The sequence below is a fragment of the Erithacus rubecula genome (assembly GCF_903797595.1).
Source record: "Erithacus rubecula genome assembly, chromosome: 1".
NCBI lineage: Eukaryota > Metazoa > Chordata > Aves > Passeriformes > Muscicapidae > Erithacus > Erithacus rubecula.
The window spans coordinates 16468692-16487747 of record NC_136658.1 but is presented as its reverse complement, the minus strand read 5'-3'; the positions used below and the strand labels follow the sequence as shown (position 1 = coordinate 16487747).

General features: G+C 40.6%; 1 protein-coding gene across 1 annotated transcript in view; it reads left to right on the top strand.

Moving 5' to 3' along the window:
* Positions 1-19056, top strand: part of BBX (BBX high mobility group box domain containing) — a 138514-nt gene that overhangs the window by 72870 nt on the left and 46588 nt on the right. Inside the window, 4 exon segments of the mRNA XM_079318831.1 lie at positions 1975-2145; positions 3661-3903; positions 10276-10474; positions 15816-15883. Of these exon segments, the coding sequence (XP_079174957.1) occupies positions 1984-2145; positions 3661-3903; positions 10276-10474; positions 15816-15883 (672 nt within the window). The 5' untranslated portion in view covers positions 1975-1983.

The following is a 19056-nucleotide window of genomic DNA, read 5'->3' as shown; positions in this document are numbered from 1 at the left end:
TGATACTGGATTGTAACTTAATTTTCTACACATTAATGGGGTTTTTTTAAGCCAAAGTGGTTCATGTATTTGGATCTGCTTTGCAAGTCATGGATGAAAATTTAGGTGAAATGGTGCATGGTTATGTGGTATATAAAACTCCCTGTAACCTACACAGGAGCTGGTTACAGAAAATGAACAGAGGAGGGGGTGATATGAAATCAAAGTTGAAATGTTTTCCAGGTGGAAGTGGCCTTATGTGGATAAAGTTAAGTACGTTACTTAAAGGGACACATTTGCTACAAAGTTACAGGGTTAATTAGTAGGGGGGCAGGTGTTGCTGGCAAGTGTGGTGGGTCTAACAAACTTCAATATGCATCCTGAAAAATGCCATTTTAAAATGTAGGTTAAAATTTGTGAATCTTCAGGTTCAGGAGGTTCACAGGCTTCAATTGTTCCTCCAGCAAGCAGTGTCTGAAGGTCCTGCAGCTTTCTGCACTAAGATCTGCAGGGGAAGCAGCATATTTCTGGTGCTAACAAGGGCACATTGCCAAAATGTCAGTGGATTAACCAAGAATAACCAGCAAGAAACACCTGGAAGAGATCATCCAAAACCAGAAATAGTGTTCACTAACCATGGGAGCCTGGCTGGAGCTGTGCTTAGATGGTTCTTGCAGGGCATTTGCCCCAGGGGTGGCACAATGGCTCAGGCAGCTGGTCTAAGTTGCTACACATGCAAGTGCAAGTGTGGCAGCTTTTTCTTGAAACATTGGTGTTGCACCAGGCATCTTCCAGAAAGCAGCATCCTAAAATGGACTGTGGCCTTGCAGCTGCAAGGTTTGATTGTTTCTGTGCCCTTTTCCTGAAAGGCTGCAACATAGCTTTTTGTGCCTTTGCCTATGGGACCAGGGCTGAGTGCTGGTGAGAAACTCTTGTGAGACTTCATCAAATTTATTGGCTTTATAAAGATGTAGCTGGCTAAGCACTCTGAAGTTCAGTTTGTTTTGATGTTTGTGTTGTTTTCTTGGAAAGCTAGCCATGCTCCTGTCAGGATTGCCACTGATACTACACTGTGCTAACAGAAGGCTACAAGGGAGCAGACTGTGTGCCAGCAGCACTTGCTGGCTGTGTGCTTCAATACTTGGATGTGATGTGCTGGTTTTATTTGTTTATATATATATATATTAATTTTTCCCTTATTTGGGTAGCACATCTTAAGTCAACGCTTTAACTGGTACCTTGGATGTGTTAAGCATGTATTTTTACTAAGTGATAGTTCTGAGGTATTTTTTGGATAAGGACACACACACAACTAAATATGATTTGTCTTCTGTATGCACTTGGCTCAGTACATGATTTTTGTTTCCTGTGCAGTACTTTGGAAATGTCAGCATAACTATCTCTGGTTGTTTGCTTCAAATTTGTGTGTCTTGCAATTCACTTCTCTTAGGGACTCAAGTTTGCCTATTGCACCTTTTAATGGCACTGGACAAATCCTAGATCATAGTATCATGAGGCTCTGTATCAACAGTGGTGTATATATATGTGTATATAAGTGCGTGATTAACACATGAATGGCTGGTGATACATTCCACTGCAAGAAAGAGGGATGTCCTGACATTGATATTTGCAGTGGCAAAATATGAAAAGCTGCAGTGGATATAGGTGTGAGAGAGCTGTGGAGTCACTCACTTGGCAAGTGAAGGGCTTCTCTGCCATCCTTCAGACAGAGCCACATTTCAGAGCTGAGCTAGCTGGCATCCTTACTTCATGCTTTTAAATTGTATATCTCTAGTTATTCTAGGCATTACATGGAAGTGTTAAGATTGCATAAAATATTTCCATGCTTATGTTGATCATTGGAATAAATCTCTATCTAATATCTTCCGAGACATTTCTCTGCGTCTTGCACTGGTGCCTCATATATTTGTCTAGTTTGATGGTCATTTATGCTTAAGGGTTTGTTGTGAATTTATCAATATTTTTGCATGACAGGTCACAGTAATGAAAGGCAGTAGTAGGAATAAGGATCACTCAACAGAAGGTGAAGGAACTGGGAAGCGACCAAAAAGGAAGTGTCTTCAGTGGCATCCCCTGCTTGCCAAGAAACTCCTTGACTTCTCTGAAGAGGAAGAAGAGGAAGAAGAAGAGGAAGATATTGATAAGGTAGATTTAACTGGATTCTTTGACCACATATGGTTAATGGGGAATCATATTCTCCCTAGCTGTGTTTTTTATTTTATGTCATTTTGTTCTCCATTGTGATGAAACACAGCCAATAAAAAGTGATGTGATGTGGTGCCTGTAAGGCTGTAAAGGCAGGTAGTGACACAAGAAAGTGAATTGTCAATCATGTATTTAAAATAGTGGACAATTTCTTTTACCTTGCAGTAGTTTTATCTGTTATATTTTAATAATGTGTTGAGCATCCTAATCTTTATTGCTCAAAGTGGGTTTTTGATGGGCTTCTTTTTTAATTGCTAATTTTAGATATTACGTTGGCTTGTGTTTGGTATGTGCTTCTAGTGGCTCTGAAGGGCATACCAAACTAAAATTTTCATTCTTCTTTTTTAAAGATTAAAAAACTATAAAGATTAAAAGGGAAAAAGAAGGAAAAAGCTGTCTTCAGTTTTTACTGTCTTTGCATGTGAAATTCAACTTCTCCCCCAGAGTACTGAGTGCACAGCTAAAGTAATCTGTCTCTGGTTTGACACTTGGTATTTTAGTATTGTTCAGTGATGCTGACCTTAACCCTTTTTTCATGCCATGTGGCACCTCACACTTCTACAGCTGGACTCATTCTCTGTAATAAGAAGCAGGAATTGTTTATGCAGATGTGATAATTCCATCATGTGGATGGCATTCATATCTGTATCTCCTTGGTGTCTTGCTAAGGCAGGAATGGAAAGGTCAGTGCTGAGGAGACTGCCTTGAGGCATACAGTGATAAGAGAGGGTGGCCTTGACAAGGACGTGCAGGAGCCTGGTTCTCTGACAGTGCTTTCTGTCGACCTTACAGGTCCTTTCACAACATGGTATAAAATAGCAGTGTTGCAGTTAGGTAGGAGATAGTTCTCTGTCTCATGGAGTAAGTTCTGTGACTTCTCCCTTATAGAAATGATATGCCTGCCTGCAAGTGGAGAAGGCACATTTTGGCAGTGTATTCTATTGAAATTTGCCCTCTAAGTCTGCTGGGCAGCTTTGTGGTGGCTGCACTGCTGTGCTGCTCACAGGCTGAGCAGTGACCAGCAGGAGATGGGGAAACAACTGACAAACTAACAAACTGTACCTGTTCCTCCTTGCATAGTCTGTAGTTGCAAACACAGATAATCAAGGTCTGAGGTAGCTCAGGAATCATCCCACTAAGATGATTGCTAGATTGTCAGAAGGGGGTAGGATGGGTCTCCTGCCAGCCCCTTTAAGACTATAACTAGAAAATGGTCCTCAACTTAGAAATTGTTCCACTTGGAAGTCATGGTTAAGTCTTGCATTGAGGGAACCTTGGACCATGAGGTAAGGAGGTTTGATGTGGAACTCTGCACTGTCTGGATAGCATGGATGGCCTTTGGAGAGGGCTGTGTGCATCCATGTGCCTCGCCCTCACTTCCACGTGGCGCACACGGTCTCAGTCTGTGCTAAATGCAGATAACTGAGCTCACCCCCTTGCCTTTGGTTCTGCCAGGTGCCCCTCCTTGGCCCTGATGGTTTAGAGCAGGATGCTGATGAGACTGAAGATGAGGAGTCGTCAGAGCAACGAGCTCGCCGACCAATGAACGCGTTTCTCTTGTTCTGCAAACGCCACCGCTCCCTTGTGCGCAAGGAACACCCTCGCCTCGATAATCGTGGCGCTACCAAGATCTTGGCAGATTGGTGGTCTGTTCTAGATCCTAAAGAAAAACAGAAATACACTGACATGGCCAAGGAGGTATGTTCTGTCTGAGTGGTGGATGTAAAGGGAGTTCATTACATATTTGTCTTCTTTTTCTCTGTGTGTTAAATGTTTTCTGTGGGATTTTTCTCTTCCCTCTGGTCCTCAGCTTCACCATAGGATTATGGTGCCCAGAGCAGCTGCTGTTCATGCTTTAAATCAATTGATCCTTTGGACCAGAATGGAAAGCAATTGGTCTGTGTACATACACTAACCTGGTTCTAGTTGTCATTGGTATAAATAATGCACTTTGTAATTGTATGGCCTGATAATTTCTGCAGTTTCTTTCATTTATTGACACAAGGACAGTGGTCATTGTAAACAATAACACATAGTTCTGTGTCAGCTGACACTTAGTGATACTTAGCTGTGTATTCAATATCAGTGATGCCAGGTTCTGTAATATAGGTGGACCAAACCAAAGGCACAGTCAAGAAATGTAGTCCCTTTTTACCCGTGATGCTAATGGATTAAAAAATTACTAGTGTTTCTTGAAGTACATTCCCCATTAACCAGTTTCTGGTACAGTAAGATTTGGTGAGCCCAATACTAAATCAGAGAGCAGTGTGTAGGGTCCAATAATGAGGAGCAAGGAAAGGAGATTTATCCCCCTATTACAAAGCATCTTTATGTCAACTTAAAATTTAAATGAGCCTTTTTAAGAAATAGCTTTCATGATAAGCTGTTGCCAAGAAGACAGTCCGTGGTTATTGATTGCAGAGTGAGAAAGATGCAGCCAGTTACCTAGGCTGATAACCTGACCCCAGAACAGATCCCTGTGATTACCTGTATGATACAGATGGCGGGTAACCTTGGAATTCAATCTTAATAAAAATAAAGGAACATCAGTGAGAAGTAAAAACGTACCTCTCCTTTGCTGAGTACGCTAGCACACTGTGAGAAGTGCAGATAGCTGTGAAATGATTGGGAAAACTATTCTCCATGCCTCTCCTAGGGTCTGAAGGTGTCTGCTGCTGTTAACAGGATATAAGGTCTCTGTTCAGTAGCTCATGTGAGCATGGAAAGGTCCACAGGAAAATCCAAGTGTTTAGCATGGCAGGTCCTTTTTTTTTAAGCAGTGTCTGTAGGATGTCTGTAGTTCCTCATCTGTGACACTGTATTGAAACATTTGAGGCTCAGCTTTGTCCAGCCATTCCAGTTTCATTCTGCATTCTCGTTTATGAATTAGCAATTTTTCTCTAAGCATCTGGAGAAAGGGCAATGAAAAGATTCAGTACAGATGCAGAGAAAGGAAAGATGAGAATAAAGAAACAATTTTTGGAAGAAACAAACCCAATGTGACTGTTTTTCTTAGCCTTTTGTCTTGCTGAAGGAAACTTGTTCATTAAGAAGGAAAGTAATTGCAGAGCCTCTGTATGAAGTGACAGATCTGAACCTATTAATCATGTTGTTATAAAAATCATTGTTCTTGTAGTGATTTTTTTTTTTTTAGCATGAAGAACAAATTGAATATTCAATGTCAAAGTGGAACAATAAATCTAAGTAGTTTACATCATTATAAGTAACTCTAAGAATGAATGTGTAGAAGAGAGATATCATATAATTTTTTTTCTTTAAGCAGTGTATGTTACAGCAATAATTAGCAGTTATAATGTGCTGTTGAATACATTTGGGCCTTCCTCACCTACAAGCCTATTCTGTGTGCATGGATTGGTCATTTTATTGTAACACTTGGTTTTCACAGAACCCCAGAATGGTTGGGTTTGGAAGGGGCCTCTGGAGATCATCTTGTGCAGCACACTGCTCCAGCAGGTTTACATAGAGCAGGTTGCACAGGTTCACCTGTAGGTAGGCTTACTGCTGAGACTATCAAAAGGAGGTTAATGTCAACTTTAGTGAGAGCCACCTGTTGGTACTTTGCTTTTTTCTAAAGAGAATTTATTTAAAAATCAAGAAGGAGAGTGTCTTTGGAAGAAGATAAAAATACCTGTTGTACCAATGGTCTTCTGTTTAAGTACTTATATAAGCTCACTGAGATTTAAGGTACAGTGAGTAATCTTTGTTGCTTAAATGTAATTTTCCAGTGTCCTTTGACTTCAATATTTCACTGAGCAGCCTTTAGCCACTGTCCTGGCAGGACACACTATGTATCTTATATACCCTGAGCATCTGAAGCCTCTTTCAGAGATACAGATAAGCCTTAGAGAAGTGGTCCCTCCTGCAGTGGCTAAAGTCTCTGCTTTTCTACAGTCTCTAGAATGTTTTTCTACTACTTGCTGCTCTAGCTCCTAAAATCATTTAGGTTAGATCATATGCCATGCAAGAAGCTTTCAGTTTCTTACCTGCTTATTACTAGCAGTGATAATGCCTTAACAGTATGGAAGACAAGGCACTTGTGCATTATTTACATATGTCTAGCTTGTATGCAAGATCTAGCATTTTTTGGAAGATAGTGAGGCACCCACCACCTGGCTTTTTACCAGCTGGAATTATAAGAAGTTTCTGAGTAGACTGAACATCTATTCCTGACTCCCACTGAGAGGGTCTCATCAGGTCTCTAGTTCATTCAGGCACTGTGGAAAATCCCATTATGTACCTGTCTGCACCTTAGGGTGCCTTAATTATCTGGAAAAACTGGCCCCACACTCCCTCTATTTTCTGTCTTGTGGGTTATAGTCTCTTGTAGCACCAGCTGCCCTGGAGACCTGGTGCTGCACCTGCTGATCTTGATGTCTGCTTTTGCTGATGTTACCTTTATGAGCAGACTGTGTTTCTATCCTGCAGGCTTCCTAGATCAGCTTAAATTTGAAAGTTTCACTGTCTAGGATACAAGCCCAGTAGTTGGCACATACTCAAAAAGGAACCAGAAGTGTTGCTGTACTTTTTGGCATTTTCCTTCACTGAGAGAATTGAATATGGACATTCATAAATATGCACCAGCATTTTTATTCACTTCAGTAATAAGGGTAGTGTTCTTCTGTTAACTCTTACAGGACTTCCTGAGAGTGTTCAGCTGCTTTAGAAAGTATCTGGTGAAATTGTTCAAGCCCTGTTCTCTTACTAGAAGACACTTCATTTTTTTAAATATGTCTTCAGATCCAGGCAGTCATGATTGTTTCCTGTGGGGAGCAGCCTGGTAAATGTGATTTGGCATGGAACTGTCCCAGAAGATGGTGGAGTCACCATCCCTGAAGGTATTTGAGGAAAGACTGGACATGGCTCTGAGTGCCATGGTGTAGCTGGCAAGCTGTGATGGTCTGTAGGCTGAACTCACTGATCTCAGAGGTCTTTTCCAACCTCACTGACTGTGTGATTCTGCTGCCATTCAGTGGCTGAGCTGAACACTTCTCCCTGCTTTGTCCTTGGCCAGTGGTGTGTCAGGTCCAGTCAGCCAGACTGGAGCTTGCTGCCTTGTGGTGCCACTGCTTTGGCAGCTGCCTCAGGCTAGAAGGGGAGAAATGTGCTGCTTGCTGGCTGGAGCCTGGCAAGTCCACTGGCTGACTGTGGGGACTGTAACGTGTGTAATGTGAACCTTCAGAAATGAAAAATGGAGTGCTGCGTTTTCTGGGGAATTTTTTTAATGTTAGGTCTCTGGGATTCATGTGACATTTAATAGCATACATTTCAAATTAAGCACGTGCTAACAGCTAGCCTGAGGTGTAGCTGGAATACACTTGTGAGCTCCTGTTCCTACCACAACTAGAGGAAGCAAATCTTTTTTTATTTGGTGATGAAAGCAACTTGGGGAGTTTTAACCTCAGTTCTGAAGTGGCACCAGTCCTGCTGCATAACACAACATTCTCCAGGCTTTCACAAAACAGAAATAAGGCATCAGACCGATCCACAAGCACATCTTGTTCTATTCCTTACCTGAAATTTAAGAACATGACCCTGGTGGGCAGTCCCTGCCATTTGTTGTGGAAAGCAAGGTGGTGTCTTTGCATTCCAGATTAGGTACTTATGTTTGGATTGGGTTTTTGTGGTTTTCTTTGGTTAGTTTGGTTTGCTTGTGTTTTGGTGTTTTTTTATCAATTTTAGTCATCTAATTTGATTGGCTGTGTTATGTTGCTTTACTTGCACAGTTGGTGAAAGGGAGGAAAGCAGTAGACTCTGCTGTTGACCTTTTCTTGTTACTGTGTAGCTCATTTTAGTTATCTTCTCATGACCTGTAAGCAAAAATCTGTTTGTTTTATGTCTTGGTCTAGTAGTCACAGAAGTCAATACCAAAAGGATTTTTAGGATTTGGATCAGGCCCCTATGTACTTTTAGAAAAAGTACTTCTTGGCCATTGTTTGACTTTTTTAATTTTCTCTTTTTTTTATCTTATGTGTTGAAACTGAACAGTTCCAATGGGCTGTCCTCTCTCAGCTTGCTCCCTTCCTTTCAAAAACTGTGGTTAACATTGACTTTTTGGCTTTGCAGAGGAAAAAGAAAGACATTAATAGACCAGCTTACTTGAATTGCTCTTGTTGAAAACTGATTAAAAGCTTATTGCAGCCTCATCTCACAAATGGCATGCATTCTTGTTCTCATTTGATAGGCAGCCTGTCGGCTTGTCAAATTACTCAATAGAATAATTCAATTACTCAAAGCAGCATTGCTGATATGAAGAGCTTATGTAGCTCATTGCTAGTGACTCTGTGCTTTTCACTCTGCAGGCTGGAAACATGATTTGTGAGTGGGCTGTGGCTTTAACAATGGAAGGCAAAGCTGCTTCGGCGTGTATTTCCTTTCCTCCTCTTCCCTTACCCTCCCCTTCCTATCCCTTCCCTCCACCAGGCTATTTTTGTGGTGTACTGAGCTCTCAAAGCAAACTGAGGGAAAGGGAAAAGGAGTGAGGTGAGCAGTGTCGCAGTCCTTACTTTGCAGATTTAATACATACTCTCTATCCAGAAAATACAGCGTGTATGTGGGTCAGTGATCCCTGCAGATTTTTATTATTTATAGCCATTTCTATAAATACAGGACTTCACACAGCAGGGTTCACACAGTGTTGTGTTTCTTGTAAACCAAAACGTTTTTATCTGTGCTACGGTCTGGAGGTAGCAAGTGCCAGCTCAGAGGTGAAAATGGAAATGAAAGAAAGCAGTGCACGTGCACGTGCCACAAGGCAGGCTGTGGAACTGGGAAAACACTGTAGTGGCTCTAGCAGAGAACAAGGCTTTCAGTGCTATTTCTGCATTTGATGCCCAAGGGATTTTTTTTCCTCTCTATGTTTCTGTGCATGCATGTGCATGAAACATAGGTGCTTCTCTGTGCCATGGCTGGGACTGGTGACAGCTGTGTGGGTGGGAATGTGTAATCACAGAACAAATTTCATGCATCCCCTGCCATGTACTTCCAAGCACAAAGCTGCTCTTTTGGTTGATTGCTGCCACTGAGAGCTACCCAGTCCTGCAGGGGTGTTGGGTTCCTTCTGCCTGTGGTGAGCACTGGTACTTGCTGGGGAGGCTCCCACAGCAGCAAGTGCTGCACACCCCTATCAGTTGTTAGGCAAACATCTGCAGCTGGAATGTGTGGCATGCTCCTCTGATTTGCCAGTTCTCAACCTTGCATAGCAACACATGTAAAATACTGAAACGCAGTCTTTCTGTTGCTGTTAACATTCAAAAATCTTGGTTTAATGTGGGCAGTAAAATTCTTGGAAAACGTTGGTGTTTTGTTTTGTGAGTAAAATAGATCCTGGTCCTTTCCCCCACCTCCCCCAAACTGTGGCAATCCAGAAGTTTTCCCCCACCCCAGTGTGTAGTTTGGCTTCCTTTAGTTTTGCTGCCTTGTACCAAAAACATGGCAAACAACTGAGATGTGTGCTGGGTGCTCAAGGCCAAAGAATGTTTAAAATGGCCAGAGTTTGTTTTTTGCAGCCATACAGCATTCTGCATTTTGGAAGGAGCACTGGGATGGTGTATAACAAGATACTGAATACGCGGTTATGCTGGTTGCAATTTATTTTCTGTTCCTGGTTTGGGAAGGCATATACTTAAATATTCTAAAATACAGAACTATTAGAGAAGAATGAGTACCAGGCATCATGCTGCATTTATTGCTAAATATGTGTTTTTATTTAATTCAAACTAGCAAGTAAATCTGCAAAGAATTCAAGTATCTGTTTTTCAGAGCATGAGCAGACAAGCACTGGGGAGCAGTTTGCAGGATCAGGACTTCAGCTTGCTCTGGGTAATAAACCCTCTGGAGAGAAAAGAGAAAACCCACTTTTTTAGATACAACTCTCCTTATCTTCTTAGCAAATATTTCTTCTTAGCAAATTGTGTTGGCGGTTGGACTCTTAAGCATGTGATTAAACTTTAAAAATCAAGATATTTAAGAGTTAGTTACTGTATTAAATCCTCTTATATGCCCTGTCTAGAGTATAATATCATGACTGATAATTTCTGTTTTCTTTTCCAGTACAAGGATGCATTTATGAAAGCAAACCCAGGGTACAAGTGGTGCCCCACAACCAACAAACCTGTGAAAACCCAGGCATCCAGTGTTACGAGCAGGAAAAAGCTATGGGCCATTGCATCAGACTCTGCAAAAGACTTACCAAGCCCAAGGAAAGTAACCAAAAGTGAAGAAATGCCACAACTCAACTTTGGGATGGCAGGTGAGATTTCCATCCATGCTACTCAGCTGTAGCATCCTCATTTTGTCTGGGGATGTGGTATTGAAATTGAGATACCTGTACGTGGTAGTGTAGTGTCCCAGGTTAAGTTTCCAAAATTGTAGTTAAACCTCTGTGTAACAGTTTTCTAAAATTTTCTGTAGTGCATGATTTATTTTCAAGAGCCAAATCCAGATATGGGGCATGCTAACTCATACCCCTTGTAGGGCCCAGATTTGATTGATTTTTGATTCCAGCTGATCTGCTGTTAGAGACTTCCATTCTCTGGTCAAAAAGGAAAGTGCTAATTTGTGTGCATTCTGTCTCTCTGTCAAAGAATGCTCTGTTCTTTTTAGTAATTTACTATTTGCAAAAATAATTTTTGAGTGTCTTATATTGGATATGTTAATATTCTTGTAGATTAATGTACCAATGGGGCTAACACTTTTGTATTTAAATCAAGAGAAGCATAATTTAATTTCACTTAAATGTGCTCTTTTGCTCATAATACCTTGGAGGAGCAAATTCTAAACTTCTAAACATTTGGGAAAAATAAATATGAAGAAGTGTAGGTGGAGTGCCTGAACTGGTGAAAAGCAGATAATCTCTCACTGATACCCATAAATAGCAGAACTGTTGTAATCATGACCTTGAAATACAGGGACATTCATGTTAAGTACTGGCAGCTTAAGAACCTAGCAGTCAAGGTTAAAAAAAAAAAAAAAATCCCTGACATTCTTTTTTCCTTTTGTTTGGTTGGGGTTTTTTTGGGTGGGTTTTTTTCCCCTTGTTTAAAGTTTCAGATGCATGATTATTTATAAAATTAGAAACTTTGTTTTATCCTACCTGGTTTATGGCAGGTGTGTAGGAGGGATAGGACTTTTCTGCTCAGTGAGATTGTGAGCTGGAGAGTAGAAAATGGTCTTATGGGACAAGTGTAAAAGAATGAAAAGGGATAAAGAGGCATGTATACATTAGTATACTGGTATGAAAATTTCTGTAATGAAATTTCTTGTGGCTCTTCAGGAACTGTGAAATGTGATTAAAATAAAAGTGTTTCATGCTGCATCATTCTGGTATATGGGAGAGCATTTCCAAAAATCACACACCCCTGCAGACCATTGTGTTTTTGCTTTTAGAGGAGTCATTTCTATGCTCCTTAAATATTTATTGACTTAACACAATGAACAAGTATCCTTATTCTACCTCTCATCCATCCCTCAGTGTTCCTTCTGGGCTATCCTAATGTTGAGTTTTTGAGTATAGAGGTTTTGAATCAACACCCGTCAGAATAGGGGACAGGGAAATTAAGAATTAATTAGAAACCAATCCACTGTTTTGTCTATAGAGCTCTTTTGTTTTATCTATCCTCATTCCTGAGGAAAGTCCGTTAGTGCTGCCTGTGATAGTTTGTTGGGTATTTTTCTGCAGGCTGAGTCAATGAGCAGAGTAATTCATAAGGATCTTGCTCCAGTCCTTGTGCCAGTGAAGGCTGGCAATATCTTGGGTATAAGAATAGCTCATGAAATAAAGACAGCTTCTGACAGAGATGTTAGCTGCATCCACATCATGACAAGTGTGCCATGCCAGATGGATTACTGCTTTGTCAACTACCTACCAGTTCATGTTAAATATGTTTATTGTGCTCCTCTCTGCTTGACTTCACATGATACTTCAATTCAACACTCTTCTACTCAGTACAATCTCTTTAAAATCCAGGCTTTATTCTAGCTGATGAACTGAAATGTAGCTGAACCACTTCAAAAACACTTTTACCTTTGAAAAGCCACTGATCCATTTGTATCTTGAAGCTTCCTCAGGACAGGGTTTATACAAGTCTAGAATCGCGCCAGGAAATCTGTTTCATTTGTTGGTCATTGCTAATCATGTCTTAATTGCTTTTTGTGTATTTCATTTTACTTCGGAAAATCTAGTTATGTAGAGGGTAAAATCTTGCTTTGTTTTTCTAAGTCCCACACAGGCTGTTTCTGTCCTTTTTTTGGCTTTACAAGAGTAACCATGCCACATTTAAATCTGTCATGCTGACCTACCATTATGTCAGGAGGCTGAGGTGTGGCACCAGCATTGAGCTTCTCACCTGCAGATGCACTAGCAGTGTCCTTGTTCATCCAGCCTGGAAGCTGTAATTGAGCATGTTTTTCTCATGATATGGCTTACCTGTGTAGGGTGCAGGGCAAAGAACACTGCTGTTTGCAACAGCTTTGCCATACAAATGTGTGCGATTCCCAGTGCTTGCATATTTTTGCTTCAGAAGAAAACCATTCATGTCAAAATGCTTTTTAGTGAGGCAAAGGCCGGAAGAAAGACACTTCTAGAGTAGGCAATATCCCTATAGAAACACAGTTCCTGTTTTTTGGAAAGAAGCTCAATTATGCACCCAGGTAAAAGTCGGTTGAAGGTGGTTCCTGCTGATGTTCTTCATGCTTAGTACTTCCCCAGTTTGTTGTTTCCTCTGGCTGAGAAATGGCTGTGATGAACAAGCCAGCCTGCTGAGTCTGTAACCATCAGTACTAACAAATGTCATTCCCAAACAGAGAGATTGTTCTAAGTTTCATCAGTATTAAAAGTTATTGAGAAAGCCATTAATTGCCTGCCATTCTGCAAGTCAAATGTCTGTGCTATTTTACCAGTACTGTTGATTGAAGGATAAATTCTGTAAAATACCCCTTAAAATTCTTCTTCATACCAGTAAGCTCCTAGTGCCAGAAGAGAAACATTATTGTGCTGAGAAGGCACTATAAGCATATGGCAGTGTTTGGATATGTACATTTTGTCTTCCCTTAGGTCAAGTTATTTTGTGATTGGCAACCTTAGCTGAAGGATTTGGTTTTTTTTTGTGAGCAGACATCTAAGCACCAACCCTCTGCTACAGCTGCAGCATAAGTGTTCAAGTTGCTTAAGCATCACATTAAACTTTTATTTCCAATTCATCTGACATTTTTTCCTTCCTCTTAATTTTTATATTTAAATAAACACTTTAAGTATTTGCTTACTTGGGGAGAAAAACACTAAACCACACTTCTCTTATGATAAGCTACTTAATTGAATGGCAAAAAGCTAAAACTACCAAAAGGATATTTAGAAGAGGGGCAAGAATTTTACAGTCATAAACTGGGTGTTCTCGAGACAGCCAAAACTGGGGAGAGGGAAAAGGACCAACAAGGTAACAAAAATAAAGCACAAAAGAGCAGCTGGGAGTCATCTTACATGAGCATAAGAAAGTGCTGTACTGCAGTTCATCAGGCAGTGTTTTCAGGAACCCCCTCATCTGGTATGGTTGTGCTGCTGGTCATCCATATACAAGAAAGATGAACTACACCTGGGATGACTGCAGAAGAGAGCTATAGGAATTGCTGAAATGATGGGAGATGGATGTGCTTGATGACATTGGGAGATCTTGAATTGTTTAGACCAGGAAAACAAGTGGAAGAGGAGTAGGACACGTCCTGTAAATGCAGAAAAGGGAGATATTATTTAGGGAAACAGTTACTAATCTTAGAGATGCAAGTACCAGAAAAAACATGTACTACCTGGCCCTGAGTATATTTAAGCTAAAACCTGGAAGAAAGCCCTTAATGCTTAGAAGATTTGAATCCTGCAAACACCTTCCAAAGGGAGTAAAGAAAGTAGGAAGCAACCAGCCAAGGCTTTACTGTTTAATATGGGGCTCAGTAAGTTTATGGTGGGCCTGGAGATCTCTTCCAGTCTCTCCTTTCTCCAAATTAACTGCCTGCTTAGGCATTATCTTTCAAGATATCCTAATTGCTCTGGTGTCCTCTGGTTTGAAGAACTGAATGGTTTCTAATCAACTTCTTGGATGGTTAAAAAGTGCTGTTGCTGACAGCATCACTTCACTTTTGAATTAAATAGTGCTTAAATAGTTACTGGCCCTTCACATTTTCTGTGTCACTTGTTACTAGGTCTTACACTTCTGGTAGTACCTTGTCTTTTCACAGAAGTCTGATTTTTTTTCCCCTTTTTTGTTAAAAAGGCAAACTTAAAAAAAATAAAAAATCCTCTACCTGTGCTCTGTGTGTTTATTATGGTGAAGGAAAAAGTTAATTCCAGTTGAATATTGGGTTTGAAGCTAGGTGCTATTTAAGATGCCTATTTAATGCTTTTTAATAGTAAGCCACTCTTCTATCCATGAGGTAGTATAAGAACTTGGTTTATTTCCATTGTTTTCCTCTGTTTCTATTTAATGCCCTTCTAAAAGACTATTGAAAAAACTTGCCTTGAGATTGTCAGTGAGAGATGCTGTGTGGAGGAACACTTTGGGCAGCAACTGTAGTATTGAATTAAACAACATCAGTGAGTATTCCCATGAATTGGACCATGATCATCTACAGCACTAAACTATTTGGAGGTTTACAGGTACAGATTTGGCCCATGCCAGCTGAAAAAATAAAAAAATCCACTCACACTGTGGCTGTTGTACGAGACACTGTCTGTCTCCCTGTCTCTACATGACACTGTTAAATCAGGCGCCTGCATTGCTCCCAAGGCATTCTCCCAAAATCAGACCATTAGTCTTCATCGTGATGAAGAGCAACCACTGTTCTGAGGGGAAAAGCTACTCCATGAGTAATGCAGTGTCAGAGTTTATTGCTTTCACTTCTTGTCATTTTCTGAGCTCCTGAGGTGCAGGAAGGCTGGAGGGGAAAAGCTGTCAGTATCAAATACTTGGAGAAAGAACATTTGTATCTGCATTTCACATTCCTCAATTGTATATTGTATTGGCGGGGCAACAAGTAGGCAGGCAGCTTGCCTGGCCAGTGCTTGTGCTGTTCTGGCTTTGTGCTTCAGAGCTGTCAGGCTGGCACTTTTCACCATTAAATACAGCTCTAAATTACAGACAAATGAAAATAGAAATTTTGTTTCAGAGCTTGATCATGTTGTTTTGTTCTATCCTTTTATTTGTTCAGTCGCCAAGGAAGGAACCGCTCCCTTGGTAGGAGCATCCACTGACTTACAAACCTGTGCATTATTAGAGCATATTTGTGTATATTTATGTATGAGATCATTACAGTTGCTGTTTTAAAGATATTCATCTCTGTACTACATAAAACCTTTGGCAGTAGAATTGTAAATCCATGCAATGGGGTGTTAAGCACACAAATCCAATTAAATCCTTCAAACAGCTTTGAAAGCCTTCCCAGAGGGTACAAAAATGGTTATTTGTGATTCTCTTGAACTGCCTTTTATGGCAGCTTGCTGAGAGTGTCTGTGACAAGTAGTCTTCTGGGGCTTTAGTGGTGCAAGTGGTAGGTGTTTTAAACAAGTAAATGAATCAACTTAAGGCTTTGTTTTACTCTTTTACCAGATCCTACACAAATGGGAGGCCTGAGTATGCTGCTTCTCGCAGGGGAACATGCCCTTACTGCACAAGAGGTAAGGAACTCTATTCTCTCCCTAACCACAAGCTCTCAGTTTAAAGAGCTTGTAAGAGGAATATTTGACCAGTGGGGAATAAAAGGTAGGACACATCTCAGGTAACTGCAGCTGGGAATGAAGTGTGAGTCTTGTATCCCAGCTGCAAATGCAGAGCTTGAGCACAATTCAGTATTCACTCTGTTGATACTTGGCACACCACTCAAGCCTGTCCCATGAAGACCATTGTCAAAGGTAAAAGGGTTGAAATACACTGACTGTCTTAAAAAACAGGTGGTTTCAAGCTTTTCTGGGTAAGGATTTTACATGCTTGTTCAGTACATCACACAAATTGTGGCCTTGCCACTAACAGATAAATAAATAAATAATTTCCTACAAAGTCAGCATCATTGAATATGCATTCTGAAACTATGCAAATGCTAACAGGATATTGAAGAGTTGCAGTCTGCTTCTATTCACTAAATCCTTATGTCTAAAAAAAAGTCTGTAAAGTTTGTAGTTCACTTGCCATCATGAATGTGTTTTATGTTTTTACAAAGGAGTATAATAATTATTTGTGCATATCTCCAGTGGTGCAGAGATCTTTGGTCTTTCTTTAGACTGGTTATTAATATAATCTGTTTTTTAAGCTAACTTTGAAAATTGTTCAAAAGGTGGCTTCTTTGTTGGATGTAATAAGTAGTCAGTGTCATAAATTACTAGCTCTAGGAAAGAGCTCTCTTTCGTTGTTCTTGTTTTTATTGGGAGGAAAAGTAATAATTAACTTAATCTGTATGTGTAGTGCATTTGAGATGTATTGTTCCTGTACTGCCAGAACTGCTCAATGCCCTTTGCACACCAGTTTTAGCCATGGAAGTTTTGTGCTGTGTGGGTCCTGGCCTTCTGTGCTGCAGCATGAAAAGTAAGAAACATTCAAGCCAAGTTGACAGAGAAGTGAAAAGAAATACAGTATTTTGTGCTAAAATAATACTGTCCTGTAGTTCTCAAACTTGTAATCTCCCAGTTTGGAGCATAGAAGCTGCTTTTAGTAGGCTGTTACATTTAATTGTGAGGGAAGGTATATGGTAGTCACAGATACTGCATTCCTTTAAAAAAGGTCTTTGCTATGACCTTGAGAGCTGAAGTGTCTTGGTTTTATGAGTCTCAGTAGTATGATTTCAGATGGCAGCATAGGAATAAAATCTACATGTAGATTTAGAGTCAAATCAAAAAGCATGTTGTGTGATTGTTTCAGTGCATGAAAGTTCTTTTAATCAAAACTTTCTTATTTTGAGCAAAAGACACACTTCCTGTGTGCCTCAATAAATTCCCTTTTTCCTGATAGAAGCATACAATACAACTTGTGATGAAATACTCACTTCATGTATAAACTAGGCTCTACTCTTCTGGACCTGTACTCTTCTTTTGGACCCTGGCCCTTCACATCAAAGAAGCAAGCTGTGTAAACTGCTTTCCCCAAATACAGCCTAGACAAAACTAGTTGGGTGATTGTTAGAATTGTGATGGGCCATAACTCAGCCCATACTTCCTAATGATATTTTAATTGGCCTACCCTATCTGACAAATTGTTAAGAGACAGAGCACTTTTCCAGGCAACTGCACATCTCTGGTTCTTTTTGAGGGTTCCCTTTGTAAAATACCTCCTCCAGATCAATTGGGGTAATTGGTATTCTAAAAGGGACCCAAATGTACAAAGTTCAATCTTCCTCATTACTTATTATCAGGAGTTAAGTCTCCAGCTGTATGTCCAGGTGCTGAGAGACTTTCATAGTTTCTTTTGTGTAGCAGCCCTTGGTGAATAGATACAGAGTAAATATTTCTTAGGTATGTGTTTCTCAAATAGATCCTAAGTATTATTTAGACTAAATCTATTTAGACTTGAATAACTGAACAGCTTTTCTGTCTTCCCACCCTCAGGCATGTGGACAGAGGTAAGATGGTAATTTCTGCATGCCTTTAGGATTATCTATGGTTGGATTTCCATGCTTATGGTCTCACACTTAAGCCAGCATCTGGGAGGTTGGCAGAACATGCTAGGAACTAGTATGACAGACTCAGGAAGCACTCAAGAATTCATTGCAGAGTTGGGAAGTTGCTTTGCTCTCCTCTGGAGAGGAGTCAGTTGTGTTGAGGAGTGTCATATTTAAAAAACATTGTCATATTTTAAAGAATGCTCTAAATTGTAACATGTAGTCTAAATTATCATTAAAGTGTATATATACACTTAAGATACATGTACACATATATGGTGCTTAAACTGGGGATCTGCCAGACACAGGATTACCTGTCAACCTGCATATTGGCTGCTGTGCATATGTGTGATTATGCAGTTTTGAGTGGCCTTGTAAGCACTGGTCTTACCTACTCTTACAATCTTCTAGTTGTTAACGGAGGGGAGGGCAGCACTGGCACAGTTTTGCTCAGCACTTGAGAGAGGATGAAGGACATTGTACTTAGAGGTCTGCTGATCCAATGAAAAGTATTCAACACCTGCTGATGTTCTGTTTCAAATGTATGCTAAATGAATGGATAGGGGTTTCTTGGTGAGGTGTTTAATCTTCAAGTTGTCAGAAGCCCAGATGTCGAGTAACCAAGTCACCTACCAACAGGAGGATGGGAAGAGGCACAACAGTAATATTTACAAAATTGTTTTGGGGCTTCAGTTGCCATCTCTGTATGTTGCCAGTATGTTCCTATTTTTGCAAAGTTTTGTAACAGACTAGTGAGTTTCTCTCCTGATAACAGAATTCAGTGTTGGTAGTTGATGGATTTCTAGGCAGCAGCTGGAATTACTAAGTTACTGAGCAGATGGGCAAGAGAAGCTACAGACCTTACAAGTAGTCGGCAGAGGACATGGATATCCAGTGAGTTTCCCTCTGCATTTTGGATCAGTTCTTTCATTTGTATTTCATCAGTTACACAAGAAGCAGTGTGTGAGCATGTTTTATTGAGCACCTGAGCAGAGGTGCTGGACAGCTCTGCTCCAGCTGCTGTGGCTGTGCCAGCAGTGCCTGGTCCTCGCTGCAGTTACTGGCAGCAAGGCTGAAGCCGGGCAAGCAGCGCTCCCTGCTCATCTCCCTTACTCGTCTGTCAGGCCTTTCCTTGCCTTATAGCAGCACCTAGTGGACTCTCTGTAGGTTACTGCCCAGAAATCCCAAATCTGGAGCCTCCTC